This window comes from Amphiura filiformis, chromosome 11, assembly GCF_039555335.1.
Source record: "Amphiura filiformis chromosome 11, Afil_fr2py, whole genome shotgun sequence".
Taxonomy (NCBI): Eukaryota; Metazoa; Echinodermata; class Ophiuroidea; order Amphilepidida; family Amphiuridae; genus Amphiura; species Amphiura filiformis.
In genome coordinates, this window is record NC_092638.1 from 9,421,332 (window position 1) to 9,442,102 (window position 20,771).

General features: G+C 35.9%; 2 protein-coding genes across 2 annotated transcripts in view; both read right to left on the reverse strand.

Moving 5' to 3' along the window:
* LOC140163454 (uncharacterized) overlaps positions 1-2,467 on the reverse strand; it is a 35,143-nt gene extending 32,676 nt beyond the window's left edge. Inside the window, exon 1 of the mRNA XM_072186769.1 lies at positions 2,362-2,467. Coding sequence (XP_072042870.1) covers positions 2,362-2,467 — 106 coding nt within the window. The remainder of the gene's footprint in view (positions 1-2,361) is intronic.
* Positions 2,468-2,523: 56 nt separating this feature from the next.
* LOC140163456 (uncharacterized) lies at positions 2,524-17,457 on the reverse strand. The gene is made up of 6 exons (XM_072186770.1): positions 17,326-17,457; positions 15,430-15,545; positions 13,623-13,748; positions 12,647-12,871; positions 3,923-4,037; positions 2,524-2,689 (listed from the first exon to the last, which is right to left on the reverse strand). The coding sequence occupies exons 2-6, from the start codon at positions 15,473-15,475 to the stop codon at positions 2,524-2,526; spliced, it is 678 nt and encodes a 225-aa protein (XP_072042871.1). The 5' UTR covers positions 15,476-15,545; positions 17,326-17,457.
* Positions 17,458-20,771: the final 3,314 nt, after the last annotated feature.

The following is a 20,771-nucleotide window of genomic DNA, read 5'->3' on the forward strand; positions in this document are numbered from 1 at the left end:
CTGAATACGAAGCATGTCTTTCTGATATCAAATAATTTTCATTTTTTGAAAATCACAATATAATACAAATTTTATGACAAATTATAAAAATTTGATATTTTTCAAATTTTGATATATAACAGTCCTAAAGTAAATTATATAAATCTAATGATATATTCTTAAAGTGTATGTAGCAGGGAGTAAAAGCCGACGGTCAATTGAAAATTTTGACCTTTCATATTGAAGATATGGATTTTTTCCCCAAAAAGACCTAATTTTTGTTGGTGTTTTGGGGAAAAATCCATATCTTCAATCTGAAAAGGTCAAAATTTTCAATTGATCGTCGGCTTTTCATCCCACCTACATACACTTTAAGTATAAATCATCAGATTTATAAAGTTTACTTCAAGTACTGTTAAATATAAAAAATATCTATTTTTAATTATTTTTTTGATATCAGAATGACATTCTTCGTATTCAGAATGCAATTCGATATGTCTGATGTGCTCTGATGTCCCAAAATAAATACTGTCCAAACGTTCATACCCCAGCCCTTAAGGTCATGAATTCCATAGGGTTCTATTGATTTCAACTGGAATCAGCTCAGGGAGGTAAATAACAGGAAACTGGGTGGGCATTTGCTCACACAGCAAATTAATTTGCTACCCAGTAAATTTAACTTGCCCATTGCCTACCCAGTAAATTATTTTGTCCACCCAGTAAATTATTTTGCAAAAAAGTACCGGATTTTAATGCTTTTAGTTAATTTTGCAAAGTTACGACTACCCAATCAAGTGGAGACTTGCATTGTTGATGTGTTTATACATTTTTGCTAGCTCTATCTCATTATTAAAGTAAATTTATATGTGTACAAGTTCATTTAAAAGTACAATCCAAATAAAGATACCCATTTACCCGTTAGTACTCCATTATAGAATCTATTGACTTTACTTCTGACATGAATACATAAAGACATCACATAAAATCAAGGTTTTTATCACAAAAGTACACTTGCCTATTGGATTATTTCATAAATGTACATTTTATGGTGTGTGCAAATCAATTTATCTCTTTAAATGTATTCTTGGTCTCACTATACATATAAAGTAACTTCAATAACATGGATCATAAAGCTGTAGGCATATGTTACATGATCAAGGGGAATGAATCACATGTCTGCAATTTTCAATTAGGAGTTTTTTACATCATTTTCTGGCAGTTTACAATTGCTATATTTTGCTGCAAACCCCATCAAAATCAGACATCTGGTTACAAAGTTATGAGCAATTTATCAATGGCTGAAAACAATATAAAACAAAAGAATCTGAACACTGTTTTTGCTAATATCTCAAAAACAATATTAGCGACATCCGACTCATTCCCCTTGATCGTGTCACATATACTGCTTCTTGAGACAAATGTCAATCAATCAATTTTTATTAACATTCACAAAAAGGTACTTATAGTACACGTTACAATAAATTATTATACCGTACATGTAGATGTACTTTACAAAGAATTAAACAATGATGAGCACTATTAATAAATGTATACGATAATTAATTTGCGATTACATCTTTCTTTAGGTTTGTTTCTGACCAAAATTTTGGCCCATATTTGCGTTAAAATTGCACATTTTCTCACAATTTTGCCCTCTGGGACCTGCTCAATAGAACAACTTTGCTCCCCCTGGAAATTTTGCCCAGTAATACCAATGATCATTTTTATTTTTTTTACTTTTATATAGGACTAGAACTATATAATTCAGACTCATATGACAATCACATATGGTCCATTTTGTCAAGGAGATATAATAAAAAGAGCCATCAAAAGTCAATTTCCTGGCCATCAAAGAGCCATAAAAAGTCCACTTTTGATAATATCTAAGCTAATTTCTTCTCAAAAACAGGACTACATTTTGGTAAAGCCACATCAAACCTGGATGCATATAATTACAAGGTGCCCACCTACAGTGTGAATTCCAATTGGATGAATGCAGCTTTCAACAGCTGTATTCGATCCAACCACGATCGGATATCGCATATTTCAAACTACAACACGAACGCACGACCTTGGACACAATACTAACCAATCACGAATGCGTTGGCATGGTTGGATTCACTTCCGCGTTACCCACGCACAGTCGCACACGCTGGCGTACATCACGCAGAAAAAAATTGTTACGGTATGTCAGGCTGTGTTCATCCAATCGGAATTTCCACTGAAGTAAATTAGTTTTCCTGATTTGAGGGCAGAAAAAATTAATTTGCACTGGAAAACTTTACTGTACCATTCAGAGCTCACCTCTACAGAACTATTAGGACCATACGCTGAGGCAGCACTCTCTCCTACACGTATCAACTCATTGGTAGAGGTACTCACCTGATTCCAAAACATCTACAGAACTATTAGGACCATACGCTGAGGCAGCACTCTCTCCTACACGTATTAACTCATTGGTAGGGGTACTCACCTGATTCCAAAACATCTACAGAACTATTAGGACCATACGCTGAGGCAGCACTCTCTCCTACACGTATTAACTCATTGGTAGGGGTACTCACCTGATTCCAAAACATCTACAGAACTATTAGGACCATACGCTGAGGCAGCACTCTCTCCTACACGTATTAACTCATTGGTAGAGGTACTTGATCTGTCATCATCATCATCCTCATCATCATCTGGTCTGGTAGCAGTGGCTGGAGCTCTGATATAATAACAAAATTAAGCTACTTATCTGTGACATACTTTAACAATGACATATTGCTACATGGTTTGGTAGTGGTGTGGGGTGCATGCATGGGACTTCTATGTGGTTTTTTTTGTAAGAATTCCACAACAATGTTCACATGCCTTGACAATTTTGCAAGAATAAAAACAGAAGTTTGCACCATCTAGGGTGTTTTGACATTACATAGTAAAATATGTCAAGTCAGTAGAGTTCAAAGTGGATTGAATTCTCATCCTGTTACCTAGGTAACAAAACATCCCAAGACTGCAAACTTTTCTTCATTTTGAAATGGTTATAGAAGAGGAACAATTTGAGACATCTTTGGTCAAGATGTCACTTGCTTCCCAGATATGGGAGTAGGCTCCCCAAAATTAGAACTCCATAACTTTTGAGCTTTCTCTGGAATTTATAACCAAAATAAAAAATCCACGACTTTTGAGCTTTCTCTAGAATTTCCACAACCCCTCATGCATGAGTGACACGCAAACATGATTAAATCGGTAATGTTTGGTTTACATCATTGGCCATTTTGCATTCGGAATCTTTGTAGTCTTTAGCCAAAGGTTAAAGTCAATGAAATGCTTCAAATTGAAATTTAAGGTTTAATTTGAGGACTGAGGTGTAGCAAAATGCCAAATTCTTTTCAAGTGTAGAACAATTTGAGACCAAGTTGGTTAATGTCAATTTAATACGGTTCAATTGGTATTTTGGTCAAATTTTGTTCAAACCACACAAAAGTATTCTTTGGTAATGATGATTTAAAAAAAGTATAGTTTGGCCTATCTGCAAGGTATTGATTTCGAGTTATAAGCTAAAAGGTCAAAGGTTGTATCCTTTCACCTGATTACCTATATCAGGAGACATATCTTAGATGCTGCAAACTATAATTTATTTAAATTATTTTTGCAAGATGACCAATTTAACACCATTTTGGTTGAAATCAGAGCATTTTGTTTAGGTTTTGACCTCTGTGGAACCCAAAATGTAACCTTTGACCTTTTGCTGATAACCCCAGAACTATCGTCTCAGATAGGTCAAACCATACTTCTTTTGAATCGTTATATCAGATAGCAATACTTCGGCTTGTGGTTTATTTATAACAAGATTTGAGCAATTATGATTTGACCCACTCTTTTCTGAGCAAGGTGTATTTTTACCATTTTTTGCATGGGATATCTCTTGCTTCTTGACTATGTAGACAAACCTTACCTTCTGTAGTTCCCCCTGGTTAGACTACTTTGAGTACTATAATCATCCGGTAACATTCTTGAAATACTTGAGATGGTTCCTGAGGTCAACAGATCAGGATCATCTGTTGTGTCCACTGATAAAAAGAGAGAGTGTTTCTGTTACCTTCACGTAAGAGGTCACTATACAATGTATGTTTCATTATTATTCATATTTAAGGACATTTCGCTTTGTGACAGTGTGGCATCTACAGATTAATTAGAGATGCACCGATCATGATCTGTGGTTCTTAATCGGGCCCTTGCCTAACTGGTGCTGAATCAGGACTGGTAAAAATGATTACCGATTATTGCTACCGATTACATCAGCCTACTTTCGCCAGCATTAAACTTTAACTCTATGACATGGTGGCATGCATAGAAGTCGCAATGCCCCTTGCCCTTCACCTCCAAAGGAAGCTAGAAAGGATGCCTCATAATAGTGTAAAGGTGGGTATGCAGTGATGCTGAACAACACTGATTTTTGCTATATTTGTAATGTTTGCCATATCCTATATTAAGGTTAAAATCATCCAGTATTACAACATCATCAATATATAATGTACATACTATAATTTTGAAAAATTGAATCTAATTTTAGTATACATAAATTTGTATATAGAACTGGGAGGTCTGTAAATTGTAGAGTTGGGCGACTAAGTCGCCAATAGTCGTTAGTCGCGACTATTACTGATAGTCGCGACTACGACTATTGAAAACCAAAAGTCGATTAATGCAAGTATATTTTTGTGTTAAAATATTACTTTAAAAGTGCCAGTCATTCGCACCAAAACCAACCAAATACTAACATATAAACTGCGAAAAATGTGAAAAAATGTTAGTCATTGTCTTACCAATAGTAACACTAACCAACAAGTAATCATAAAGTCCATAAATCATCATTAAATTGGTGTTATTGACTTGTTGTCAAACTACTTTCCCACAAGATAAAAGCCGTCAAAAAACTCCAATTACTTAGAACTGTCGAACATCTCATTATGATTATAATTTATGCAGCGATAACAGGTGTAGCAGCGTCATAGCGTGCATGTACAGACCCAGGTTGGGTGTTTGTACCAACTACTGAAGGTATGAGATTATTTTAACTTTGGAAAGAAACAGCGAGAACTTCCGAGAAGTGTTTTCCAAAAGGGAAAATTTAGGAAAATATTATTAGATTAGAAGTACTTTTCACGTAATTTCAAAAAGCTATGCTTATTGTGGTAACAGAATATTTAGAAAGCAACAGTAAAATAAACAAATTAGCTGACAAACAGTCGTAATGTTGCAATGCCACCCCTGTAGCGACAAATCCAGTAGTCTAGATGAGGTCAGGTGACGTAGGTCGGAGGTGAAAGTTAATCGTACATGCACGATGCAACACGTTCATGAGCATACCATGGAAAATATGCACTGCCGTACCGGCATGTTTACATATTTTCATGTACAGCAAAACATGGAAACGAACGAAGATCGCTATTGGAATATTGAAGGTTTGAGAAATTATATGAAGTTTCTTGTGCTGTTGCTGGAAAGTGGCCAGTGAATTTAATTGAACAGAAAAGTTAGGCCTATAATACAGCATTTTACAGTCAAATATTTGCATCGCAAACGTGCGATACAGTGTAGTAATTTGTATCGCAACAGTGCTGGTTTGTGTAGCAAACTGTGATGCAAATGCCGGCAATCACGGGTCCTGTAATCATGCATTATAAATACTAAATTGCCACCAATCTTTCACCCGATTTTTCAGTCCAATTTTAACCACAGATAGTCGCGACTATAGTCGTAGTCGCGACTATTTGCTGCCGACTAGTCGACTAGGAAAAAAGTGATAGTCGCCCAACTCTAGTAAATTGTTCAGGAAAAAATAGGTTTAGTTTGAGGCAAATTGACCTCAACCCAAAGAGCTTCAACAACAATAATCATCAAAATTTGACAACTGTTTTAAAACGACATTTTCTTTAATATAGCATACATGATACAATACCACCATGTTCCATATACCCTTTCTATCTAGTCTACAATTGTTGTAACCCTTAAGGGGTGGGGTATGAACGTTTGGACAGTATTTATTGTGGGACATTAGAGCACATCAGACATATCAATTGCATTCTGCATGAATCTGAAGAATGTCCTTCTGATATCAAATAATTTTGATTTTTTAAATTAGCAATGCAATACATGTACACATTTTATGGCAAATGATTAAAAATTGATATTTTTATATTAAACAGTACTCGAAGGAAACTTTATGAATCTGGTGATTTATACTTAAAGTGTATGTAGGTGGGATGAAAAGCCGACGATCAATTGAAAATTTTGACCTTTCGTATTGAAGATATGGATTTTTTTTCCAAAAACACCAAAAAAATTATGTCTTTTTGGGGAAAAATCCATATCTTCAATATGAAAGGTCAAAATTTTCAATTGATCGTCGGCTTTTCCTCCCAGCTACATCACTTTAAGAATATGTCATTAGATTTATAAAATTTACTTCGAGGACTGTTATATCAAAAATGTGAAAAATATCAAATTTTAATAATTTGTCATAAAATTTGTATTATATTGTGAATTTCAAAAATGAAAATTATTTGATATCAGAAAGACATTCTGCATATTCAGAATGCAATTCGATATGTCTTATGTGCTCTCATGTCCCACAAAAAATACTGTCGAAACGCTCAAAACGCTCATTCCAGATCCCTTAATAGAGATATATTATTGTCTGTGAACTCATCATTCAACCACGTTTCAGTCATTTTAACATAACATCAAACTTTAATGTGATCAAGTTTATTATGTACACTCTGGGTATTTATGTGTGCAAATTTTTACACCTTTTCCAAGGAAACAATTATGATCAATATAATGTATTTCAAAGTTCATCCAAACATGCATGATCGAGTACAACAATGGTCACACCAGCAATGAGTAGCAGATCAACTTTGTATCAATGCAAGTCATATATGAAAACTTTAATTGCATTTATCACAAACTTTGACAGAATTTTAACTTACATTGGTATTTATTAAAGAGTACATGAAATAACATTTTTGTATTATTTGTTTTAAACATTCACCACATTTACGTTTTTTACAAGTATTAGGCGCACCATGGTTACAAGTATTGATAACAGTTGGGTTAGATGAGTCAGAGTCATTGATGCTTGTACAAATTTAGTATTTTTATGATCATCATTACTAGTATACTACAAATGTATTTACATTCCTTTATAGTTTCAATTTCTTTATGTACATTTGAATACAACTTACATGTAGGCTTATTTGAACATAAGATGTATATTAAAATTTAAAATTGACAGCCTCATCCCCCCCCCATTTTTTCTCATTGTTGATGAGGTTTTGGTATCACATTATAATAGAAGGTTAATCCAGTGGCAGTACCCCATTTTCCACTAAATTGTATGGCTTTCCCTTTTATTGTTGTTTATTTATACTGTACTTTCACAATTTGCAAAATTTACTGCACTGATCTCTCTGTACGTGCTTTTTGTAAAATGATCAGTTTCAGTGCCTTCCTGTTTGCCTTCAAGAAGTCACTTCATTGCTCTTTAAATATAATATCATCAAAACTCTACTGATAATATCCAATTTCATACAGAACCTATTGGTCTGTTCAGATTCTCTCCCTCTTCCTTTCACTCTCCCTCTCTCCCTTCCTCTCTCCCTCTCTTCCTATCTCCCCTCTCCAATCTTTTCCTTTCCATGGTAGGAGCAGGAACCCAAATATGTAATTTTTGTCAGAAGGATTGCCCCTCCCCAATTCATCTATGATTAGGTGCAAATTATACAAATTGTGTAAACATTTATATCAAAGGTGAAATTTTGCATTTATACTACATATTTGCTTTAATGAAGGGTATCCCTGAAAGAACTGTATGGTCCAAAAATGTGGGGATTGTAATGCCCAAAAGAAGCATGACTAAAATAGTTGATGTAAAAAAAAAAAAAACAGCTGTCACATACTTTTAAATTATGGCAATTGATTGCCCCATACTTGGTGGCTGTTGCAAGTGAAAATGCACTATTTTGGACCATATTACCCAATTTAGGAAAACTTTCTGATTTTTACCCTCCCCCTTAAGCAAAAATTAACTTTTCCCCCAAGAAAAAAAATCCTTGCTCTGCAACTGTCCGGAATTAAAATACCTAAATATTTAAATTTCCGATAGTTATATACAGTTCATTTGGGACACCCTGTAGATCCACAAGCTACATTGTTCTCTGTTCAAGTTTGTTAATGTTGAGAAGTGTATTGAAGATTTTAGTGTCAGATACTAATTATGTATCACTCTCTGCCACATTTATTGCTCTAACTTAGTTCATATTTTGAGCAGCATTTCTATCTTGCAAAGATCCACTTATGTTATTAATGCCAGTCTGGTTGCCACGGTTACTGCTAGTAAAGCAACAACAGCAAAGTCTTTTTAGAGTATCGTGCATTCCATGACGATATTTTTGACAGCAACATACATATAGGATTGGGTTTATACAAGAGTTCAGCACAAGAAAAATATACCCTATGTTGCGAGCTGTTTTGCTTTGTTTTAAAAAGTCAATGTTAATCACATCTTCAAGTATATCATCCAATAATCTTAAATGATGTGGTAATTGACAAAGGAAAAAGAGTATGTTGTTGAGAACCAATGTACGAGTAACTTGATTTTGAGCTACCTGCATTTTTTCACTATTGTTTCCAAGTTTTCGATTCATCAAAACTGAAATAATTTTAACAGAAATAGTGCTGTTAAAATCAGGAAACAAACTAAAAATGAACAAATTGAGGTTACTTGTGAAAGTACAATATGTTTTATGCAAAATGCAACACGAACAGGTAGATGTGAGAATGCTTCTTCTGAAGGCCAAATGAAACAGGTTGGATGAAGTTTATATCCAAATGCATCAACTACATTAAGTGCTGAACCAATCAACCATATTGTAAGTATCATCTTAAATGTACGCCTTTTCCCTTTCATCAGGCGATGTTTAATTGGTTTGCAAATTGCCAGGTATCTTTCCACAGAAATCAGTGTGACAAAACCCAATGACATAAAGTAGGGGATATTTGTAGACATCCACATTACATAACAATCTATACTTGAACTAGCAGTGTAATAATCACGGCGAACATCCGAGATCAAATAATCCAAAGTTCCCCACATCCATATAGACACTAGAAAGAAAATATCTGCGATGGCTAAGTTGCTCATAAAAGCAGTCAAACTACTCTTCATTTTTGGTATTGTCAAGACTGATATCAAAAAGGTAACATTTCCAAATATGCCAAAAGCACAAACAATAGGCAGCACAAGCATGTTAGTAGCTGCATCTGCAGAGGAGAAAACCCATTCCACTGCTAAAGCTGGATCAGTTACATTGATGATATAATCCACACCAAAACAAGTATTGTTTTGAATGGCATCCATGATGAAATTACTGAAACAGTGTCATCAACAATTTCTTGTACATTAAAAAAGATATAGTTGCAATAATTGGTATTTCAACAGTTGAAAAGTAGTCACTTTTTACAAAGTCTTCCTGTCCCTTTCATTCATACAGTACTCGGAGAGAGCCTTCCAGAAAAGATCAGCATGAGTGAAATGGTATACTATATAGCTAATAGAAAATCAAATTATTCATACTAGCTTTTTTATGCAGCTATCACCTGATCAAATTTAAAACAAACTAGAGCTACTGTGGCTCAAGAGCCAAGAATATCAGGCAGTTGCAAGATTGCCTGCCAATTCATAAGGTATATAGTTTGGCTGAAAATAGGAAAGTGAACTGAACTGAAATTGTCTGTTGACAAGGGACAGTCTTCAGTGAACGGATCTTTTCAGAGCCGCTAGAAGGCAAAGGGCGGCCCACGTGTCTCATTCTTAGGTACTTTGTCCTGAAGAAGTCAGAGCTACTCCTGACGAAAGCTTGACAGTTCTAAACTTGTTCGAAGGCAAAAAATTACCATTGTTATGAACTCCCGTCGTAAAAGCCTATCCCACAATTTGAACTGAAATATTGCAAATACACGTACCAACCGACTTTTGAAGCCAGTTTGAGTTAATGCTTTTTATCAGGGGTGAGAGGTCACAGACCAAAAAAGAGGAAAATTACTAAAAACGCTGAAAAACAGGGTAAAAATGGCAAATATGGGCTGAAAACCAAAAACGAGGAAATCAGCTGAAAATATGAATTCTCACACCGTTTTTATTCTATATATGGTGTAGCTTCAAACTGATGTGCAAGGGATTAAATGTTCTTTGATGAGGCCTTCAGTCCCCCTCCCCCATGTTTAAAACCTTCTGAAGCCTATATGCATACATGATCTGAAATGGACCAGTTTACCGAGCAAGCTGAAAGTTTTTGAAGTGAATACAATCATATTCAATCTTGCGTTAAGTTAGGCTCTACTGGACTCATTGGAATGTTTCGAGTTGAAACGTTACCCTGGTATGCCAAGATCAAATGAATGGATAATAATCTATACTCCAATTTTGCTTATATCCTTGAATTGTTTCCATTTTGAGATTAAAATGGACTAATTCATGAAATATTTTTATATTATCCATGGCCTTGAAATGATCCATATGAGGTAGAACAAAGTGCAGCTGCCATGAAGCAGCCAGCAAGTGCCATCAAGTTTGATCATATAAGTATCAAAGAGTCAGCTCAGCTAGAGCCTGTGTTAATATGAGGTACATTATTTTAATGCAGAACTAATGGACTTAGCATACATGTGGACTTGGCCACCATAAAGGTAGAGATGAATTGGAAATTGCTTTCAGATAGTCTCACATCATTAATGGAGTGTAATAATGTAAAAAAAGGCAATTTTTGAATGTGATTAATTTTTATGTGCTGCAATTTAGAGTATGAAACTATATTAAATTACTACATGTACTATACGAAGGCCAAGATTTTCTGTTATGGGCGTATACCAAAATTGGAATTGGTATGGAATATAATGCATACATCATTATCAGTAGACTCCTACATGTATGTGACCAGCTCTGACAAAACCAAGAACAAGTTGCATTTTTGACATTTCGTGATTTGAATAAAAATGTAAGCACTAGACAATAAGCTTTTAAAAATAAAAAATTAAATGATACCAAAATTATATATTATAGCATCAATACTTTTCAAGATGTGGATAATTTTGTAAATGATACCTTGGTATTTTTGCCAAATTGCTATTCTGAGTAATAATGGGCCAATTGGTTTCCTGCCTTGCACAGGATTGAATAGGGATTATCGTACATGTTATATGTATGTAGTTCAACTGTTATTTATTGATTTTATAAACCTCTTTTTAATAAGTACTTTCAAGGATTTGAAAGTTCACTTAGTCCCACAATCAAATACCATGAAATTAAGAATTCCAAAATTTGACTTTTCTTATGGGAATGTCATCTTTAAAAGCCTATAACTCTAAAACATGTCTGGCGACTTGTTCCAGGTTTTGTTGGAGCTGGTCACATACGTTCCAGCAATCTAGCCAATATCACTATCAGATTCAGATATGTATGATAGTTATCGAGTGGTATATGCAGTGATCGTAAAGCACTAATCCTGTTGTCCGCTAGTCCAAAAAATCACACAGGGCAAACATGATGATAAGCCATGCTGCACTTGTGCCACGGACAATCACTAATTATTTTACCTCGAAAATGATGATAAGCTAAGTCAATAAATAAAGAAAGTGGATATAAAATTTTGACTAGTCATGACTTTAAATGTCATTTGTAAATTGTATTGTATTATCAACAAAGATCTACCGATCACCGCTAGCGCACCACACTTTTGCAATTCCAAATTTTTACCTCCAGGGTCGACATCACTGTTCTAAGCCACCATTGGATTTACAAACAAGTGTGATAATAATAATGTTGAAAACACCTCCACAAAAGATTCTGTCTGATCAACAGAAAATGGATCTACTTTAACAATAAATTGCTGCTTTAGTGTGCATTCAACAACTCTTCCTATACCTTTGTACAGGAGCCAAGCGTTGTTAATCCGTGATGAATCAACACTTTTCCAGTAGCGTATACGCGAACGCAGGGTTACGCGTACACGTTACGCGTGAGCGCGTAAAATTCGTCATGCCTGGAACTTATGCGTAAACCCTTTCTTAATTATGTTATTAAAGTAACAGCTAAACATTTCCGCTTTATTCTTTAGTTTTATTGCTGATATCAACAGAGAAATCACTGATCTTCTTTCAAGGTAGAGTGGCAATGACAAAACGGATATTTCGAATGAAAAAAAGCATGTGAATTAAAAGATCTTTAGCTTGTTTTCGTTGTTGAAAGGGATTCAATCATGTTTCACCGTTGTTAATCACCGATTAACAACTCGCGTCCGGCGCGTCTGCGTGGTTTACTTCGCTCGGTTTTTGCTGCCCTCGCGAAGGAAACCATGCAGACGACGCGGACGCATCGTTGTTAATCGGTGATGAACAACGGTGAAACATGATTGAATCCCTAATTCATTTATACTGACATTTAAACATGCAATAACATATTGTTCCTGTGTTGTATTTGTATTATGAGGGCTTTAGATGTCGACATTTTCCCATGATGCACTGCATATTTTGGCCTCTCCCCATCAACTGCTGGTGGTACATTGCAGATATCTGATCAATATCGAGTAGTTATGAACACATAATCACCCCTTTATCTTACCTTCTATATCAGTAGACCCTTCACTATCAATATTTTCCATGATATGTTCCAGCAATCCAGCCAATATCTCAATGAGATACCTGATAATTACCAGGTTTCCATCTACGATAGCCTCTCCTGTGATATGAGAGAGGTCTGATCTCAACACATCATGCTGTAGACTGTCAATCACAAGCTGCATGTTATGAATCTCGTCTTCTCTTGTAATAGGATTGGCAATGCTACCTGGGAAGATTAATTTGGCAAAATCAAGAAGAAATTTAGTGGCTGCAACTTTTTTTCCTTTGTGGGGGGGGGGGGTGGAGGCAGAGCAAAATAATTACAATTAATGTACAAAAAAATACAAAACCTGTACAAACGGTACCCTTCATAAGTAATAGGGATTCACTACAGGGACCCTTCGTAAAGTTACGGTTACTGAGTTATGAAGGGTGAAAAGTTTAGTGAAATGGCTCCCAGGATCCACCACAAATGGGCTGGAATGTCACTGGCACTTTTTGAGATATCAGACGGGCAACTTTTCCACAAAATAAGCTTTGCATTGTTCCATTTTGCCTGTAAAATTTAAGAGAGTTGGGAAATCCTCTGTTTGCTAAATTGTTAAGAAGTTTAATGGACCATTATACCTCAATGGGACCATATGGTACCCCAAAACAAGCTCTGCAGATTAAACAGCCAATTTGTGTTGGGTGGTCATACTTGTTATGTCAACATAAAACATAATCGCAATCAAAACTGTGGCCAGGGGATGCGGGGGATGCACCCCTCTAAAATTTGACAAATATTAAGATTTGACTTGTATTACCAGTTAGTACCAACTATATACATTACATGTAAATGATTACGATTGAGCTATATTTTATTTGACAAAACAGGATAGTATTTTTAACCCCCCCCCCCCAAATAGTACTGTATTTTACTGGAATCAGGGGTTACCGCATAGCAACAGTCTAAATAGAATTGAAACAAAGGTTACCTCTGAGTCTTGCTCCAAGTATTCCTTCATAGAGAGCAACAAGAACGGCTCCTGTACACTGGGATATATCTTGTATAGGTGACAGATGGAACTTGGCTAGTAATTCATTGGCTATTGCTACAAATCCTGCAACAGTAAGAGAAATATCATGTTGAATTCATATCAAAAGACTATACAACTATGTATATGGCTAATGAAACTTGATGTTATTCTCGTCACATATTTTTTGTCAAATGGGGGAGACTCTTTCATTCGACTGTATTTCATTTTTTACCAACATTGTTGATGTCAAATCAGGTACTAATGAACTTCGATAAAACCTGTCATTTTCGTAGAGCTATTAGAGAGATTTGATGAGACAGGTGTCCTATTCAATTCATAGCAAATCAATGCTGTACTGATTGTAGATTTATTTGCTCCATTGCATTCACACCCACAAACCTCCTCTGACAGTGAATGGAATTTGTCATGACTCACAAGGTGTCTCCATAGCCAGAATGTATTATAATGCTTAGATCAGCTTTACCAACAGATTGAGAAAATATTTGAGGTTGCTTTGACTAAAATGAAAATAGATTCACAGTTTTTGTAATCACATGATGAGGAAATCCTTGAATTTTCATTATTGAATACATTTTCTACCACTGTAACTAAAAATTGCTGAAATCATCAGCAGGGTATGTCTGACATTTTGAAAGTTTAAATTTTTGATGTTTCCACCTCAATTTTCAGAAAATTGACTTTTTTCATGGAAAATAAGGGAAGTTTTGGCCAAAATGAAAAAGTGATGTAGATACATATGTATGTGACGGGAAACTTTAGATTCCATAGTTTTGAAATGTATGCACCATTCTCAGAATCACATGGCGGTGCAATTGGAATGCTCTCTCACATATCAAGAGACACATTTTGACATCACTAAAAACCTCGAAGTGACACAAGGTATCATGTGTAAGCTAAAACTGTGAGGATAGATTATGGTAAAGCCAAGAATTTTCTGCTTTACAAATGCTAAATTCCGCTTTTCTCCGCTTTGTAATTTTAGCACATTTCTGACATAATAAACTTTCACAAGAATCTTACTTTTTAGTCGGGCGCGCAAAGGATTGTGGGACACTTGAGCGTTGTACGGTAAATCTATGACCGATTTTACTTTATTTTGATGAATTTTGAAGACCCATTTCATTTAGTATTTTATTTATTTCTTTTCAATTGTACTTTTTTTTCTTTTTCTAGGTCATTTTTGCTTATTTTCCTTATTTTTTTCTTAGAAATGCGTTTTCCGCTTTACCTCTGAATTCCGCGATTTTCGCGGAATTTCCGCAATGCGGAGAATTCTTGGCTTTAGATTATGGTACTAATAGGATATTTAGAAATAAATAAGTTCCTATATACTTCCTAATAGTGTGGGGTTGGCTAACTTCAGCTAAATGCATAGATCAGCAAATCTCTTACAGAATCCCAGTGCCGTACTAACGCTGTTACTTTCCTACTCAGTGAGGATGACAATTTTGACATCTTTCTGTTTACAGAGAGGTAGACAAAAGACCTGTCAAAATACTCAAGTATCAGAAAGGTGGTCCACAATAGAGTGATTCGCGCAACATGAATATAAGGGATTAAAAAGCTGTGAAGTGGAACCATATGAGCTTCTATTGTCCATTTTGCCATCAAGATTTTAAACGCAAGCAGTTCCGGACCCAGAACATGATCATGTCAGTAAATTAAATTGTTCTGGGACTGATTACTCAAATTAACAGAATCCATGCATGCTTGCTTTATGGTATATTCTCAATAGCTTTCTTACCATCATCATGATCCATGGAATAGTTGCCATCTCCACTCTCCTCCATGCTGGATTAGACCTACTTCTGGCTTGCCCAATGTCAATCCAGTAAATAATGTTGCCAAAAAACTTTGATTCTGAAATGGAATTTATACCAAACATACATGATTTATTTATGGTTTCTACAACTTCACATTGTACCATTGTTGGACCTGATTGACAGCCTCACCCTCCCACATTACAGTGATGGACAGTGTTTGACTCAACTGAGCAGGCTCTGCTATGCAATAATGCGAAGTGCTGCTATGATAATTGATAAACCATAGTCAATCAGAGGCATTGTGTAGCAAAAGTCAAAAACTTCATACGTATCATGCTCTTTGATATTCTATAGTTGCTTGAGAAGTCAGGCGGTATAGGACATGTGACGTTCGAGGCTGGCGAAAATACAAGGCTGACAGCCCATTCAAAATAGACGTTTAGCCAGGGGTGTCTATTCTTCCAGAAAATTGAAATTATTCCCTCACCCTACCACGCTGTGTCACATCCGTCCCCAGATTCTTCCCCAACTGAGATCCCGAAAAAATGGACCCAAAAGGGAAAAATTTAGGCTGGTTGCTATCTACATGTACTTTTCCTTATTTTTTCTTGTTCCTCCCTTCCCTGCCTGAATATAGGTGTGTTGTCAGACCCAGAAACTTCTTTTCTTTATCACGGTTAGGCTAAGTTGTGAGTTGTCCTATTCTGTATTCCCTACAGTCTGGACACTGAACTATTGCATCTAAGGACTAATGGTTCCAAAGGGAAGACAGGCTGGCAAAAACCGCTAGGCTCTATTATCTTCAGAGCTATCTGTGATGTATTATTTACAGGGATGTGCGAGTTCAGCTTTTTTGTTTTGATTTTCAGCTTTTTTTGTACTAGTACACTTGCTCTGTACAAAAGTATAGGATCTTCCCAGATTGCAGCTTTTTGCTAGGTGTTTTTAGCTTTTTGCTAACTGTTTTCAGCTCTTTTATGTGGTGACTCACATGCCCCTGATTTATAAAGCCTTAAGTTAGAATTAAAATTCTTCTGTAGCAGTGGTGACTCACATGCCCCTGATTTATAAAGCCTTAAGTTAGAATTTAAATTCTTCTGTAGCAGACCCGAATTTGGAGATTGCAACTGAACTATGGCATCTAGGCCTAGGGAAGGATAATCAAGGATTTGGATCTGAAGCTAAGGGCTCCCCTAGATATACTGTGAAACTAAAAAGAAAATGGATTTTGTATGAAATATGCAAAGCAGAGCTCCCTTAATCTTTGTGTGCATTATAGTATGACCACTACTCACTATTGCCCAGGCAGGGAAGAATTTACCCAACTTTTCCCTGTGTTATGCTAAAGTCCATGGTTTCCCTCAAAATAATTATTTTTGGGATGGGAATGGGTAAAAGCCAAGGGACTACCACATGTATGCTAATGCTATGTACCCATTATAATTCTTCCCTAAATGACACTTGATGAATTCACCTACCCTGTAGAGCAGTCACTGCCAGCCAGTGACCATCTATTTCATTCCAAAAATAGCCATAAAACATAATCCAGTTATACATTTTCCCCCAAATTAGTTAATTTTATTTTTAATCTTCCTTGAATCCTGTTGACTTTCTTCTGTTTTTTCCCTGTATTTTTTTTTTTTTTTTTTTCAAAATGCAAAATTATTCCCCAAAGGGGTAAAATTATTCCCTCCCCTTTGGGGGAGATTAACGGAAGAATAGACGCCCCTGCGTTTAGCAGAAATTGAAAAACAACATACTTACAGTGGGGTACATTGTCGCATCTAACGGTTTTAGATACTTACTTTTAATAAGATAAGTTTGCTTTGACACCCCTATAACAAATTTAGAACTGTTTGTGAAGATTTCATGATTACCGGGGTATGTGTTTTAAAATCCAATGGCCACGTCAAAAATGTTGATCGCATCCGCCTGTGAGAAGTCTAGCTTCAAATTTGATCACTGATAACTTTGCAGTTTTGGAGCCCACACTACTGCAGTTTTCCAGCCCTGATATATATAACTTCAGTTTATCTTTCAAAATTATAAATCTATAAAAAAAATGGTAAAATCAAAAGTCATGAAAGTAGACATATATGCTCTTGTGGAAAATTGAGTTAGCTTGAATTCCCCTGGCCAAGGAACTTACTGAAATTTGTAGTTACTACTAGTACAACTAGAATTCATTAGCACATGATGCACATCGGAGCTCATCGGTGCACCGAAACGGAGATGGCACTTCAGTGCAAACTTAAATAGGGCAGCGCCAATACGAAAATGTCATACCGATAAATGATGTGTCTGTTCATTGCCTGGTTTTTTAAGTTTGCGTTGCGAAATGCTTGCATAATAAGACAACAGAATGAGTTCATCACAATCAGTGATGTCAACGCCGCGCCTTAAAGGCGCACAATTGGGCTACTTGGCAATCACTTGCCGCTACTCAAAAAACTGTGCCGCTACTTGCCTAAAATTGGGCTACTCTTTGACTTTGCAAAAGTCAGGTACCGGCATGTAGTTTGAGGTATTTTCCTTTCAATTTAGCCGATTTATAAAGGTTTTGAGTCTAAGCTCCAAATTTCAATTACAAAGGGTTTTGTGACCATTTATTGATCGGTTCGTAACTTCCCATTGACTACCGGAAGTTTTTTAAGTCAAGGGCTTTTCCGCCCAATTGGGTGATTTGCATTCTAATTTTGGGTCAATCCGCCCAAATATCCAGTATTGGGCGCTTTTTTTTAAAGCTTAAAAATTGGGCTACTTAATTGAGACTCCTTTACCGCGGCCTGGCGAGCCAATGTGCCGCGCCTTGGCGCTGAAAAGTTTTGGCAACACTGATCACAATTGCGAATTCTCTAACTTAACTAACATGCTAAGTAATAATAGTCCGAATAATCAGACCCAGAACAAAATATTAATTTCTGACATGATCGTGTACTGGGTCTGGGTCTGAACTGTTTCCATATGAAATCTTGATGGCAAATTGGACAATAGAAGCACATGGTTCTATGTGACAGCTTTTTAATCCCTATTCATGTTACGTGAATCACGCTACTGTGGACCATCCTTCTGATACTTGAGTGTTTGGACAAGCGGAACGGTCTTTTGTCTACCTCTCTGTTTGTAAACAAACCAGGAGGTCGAAATCGTCCTCCTCGCCGAATACGAAAGTCAGCGTAATAGTACGGCACACACCGACACCGCCTGGCTAATAATTATTTGGTGGAGCAGAGACATTAAAATGAATACGGGATCGATACACGTGAATTGCTATGCACGATTTTGATATCAGGCGAAAATCTTCGGATAGTGGGTTAGAAATTGATGAATATCTCCAGCAAATGAATTTTTCTCAAGAAACCAGATGTGGTCTCATACACTTGAAAATATGTGTTGAACAGATATGATAGTCGCTAGAATGCGCTTTGAAAATTGGCCGTGCGCTTTGAACTCAAAATCTGACAATTTTATATTGCGTTGGTCCTGTATTACACACAGCGTGTAGTACAGCTGCACTCACTGTAGGCAGTATAAAAGTCGATGACCATTGACCTCAATGGGGTATACAAGCTTATTCACGCACAACCAAGATCAATTACACGGCTATTGTGTATAGCCTTAGTTATGTCCCTCGACTAATTATTGGTTTTAAAGAGCTTTAAAGGTTTGAACCAAATGGCTAATCGTGGCTGTGGATTCAACCTACCATGGCGATTCCTGCCATGAAGATATATAGGGTCGATGACACTGTGCGGCATCCGCACTGGCTAAGTAAAAGACACTATCTCTACATGTACATGAAAAAGGTTGAGTTCCTTGCATGCATATAAAATTTAGGTGTGAGTGCCACAATAAAGGTGAAAAATAAATATGTGAGAACCTTTTTACTGTCTGTAAATTAATTTTTTAAGCTTACTGAAAGTGAAAGAAACTTTTACATTTTACATATACGTGTACATTTCCGCAATTTTGCAAATTGCATCTGGCATTGTCATAATTAAATTTAAGGTGGCTGTGTACTCTCAGACATGCATGTAGTAAAAGTGCAATAACTTTGTAATTATTCAGCATAAAACATATAAAAGTATACATTTTATGAAGGCAAGACATCAATAAATCTTAATATAACAGATTTGGGGTAAAAACAACAATTTTAAGAAAATCACAAAAAGTGAGTTTTTGGCAATATTTGTTAGGTACATCATAACAAAAAACACTCTTTCCAAAATATTTTATTTTGTTTTTAGCTCAATCTTGAGGCTCCATTCCAAAAACGTTTTTTTATTTTTTTTTTGATATTGGCCTTATTTTTGAGATATTGACCATATAAGGCATCAAAATGAACTTTTTAAAATTCAAAACGCCTATTTGCACAAAATTATGCCCAAAATTGGAAATAGACCAAAATATAAAAAAATGAGAAAACCGTTTCTTGAGTCGATCATGCTTTTTACGATGATCATATTTGCTTACCTACATGTATAGATGCTGTATTTATTGAGTTATCGTGTACCTAAATCGTCATTTTACCGAGAAAATGAACATTGAAATAATGGCCGTTGAAGTTTAAAGTGGTCACATTTTGCACTTTCATCGAATCTCACAGGAGAATGCGACAGTTTCCGTTTTTGTAACTTATATTACGTGAACATCGGGTAAATCCACAGCCCCTGGGCCTTGAGAAGTTTGAGCGAAATCCATTCATAACTTGATATTTAAATCGGGGAAAGAACTTGAAAAAACCCACATTTTATCAGCTAAAAGCGGAGCCATTTGACCACTAGGTTTTTGTGAAATCAGTGCTTCCGTGGTGTTTCCATAAGATGCGCCGCGCATGTAGATAAGCGTCAGCGTGTCGTCGCGTATTTGTGCGTTAACAAATTGCGCGATCGCCACATAACGCGTTGAGTTATTCTTGTGCGTGTACCCTGGCTGGTACAACAATTTTTTCTTTGCTTTTCAATTTCAAACACGAGAGGAATAGTGAAATAAAATCCTTAAAATATTGCTGTTGGAGTTTACAAATCTGGATTTTCATTATTTGTATTTATAAAAAACATAACAAAGTACAAAAATATCAAAAAAACTCAATTTCGCGAAAGAAACAATGTCTATAGTACACAGCCGCGTTAAGCTGCATTTGAAGAAATGTGATAAACTTACTTCACATGATATAAACACGGCAAAAGTAACAAAAATCTATTTTCTGCTGTTTACATTTTATTCAAAGTAACCGCTGTGTTTACATCCGGTGGCGGCGCGGTCATTCACTATGTGAAAGACGTAGTTTGATTGGTGGAAAAGTAGTTCACATCATTTCACT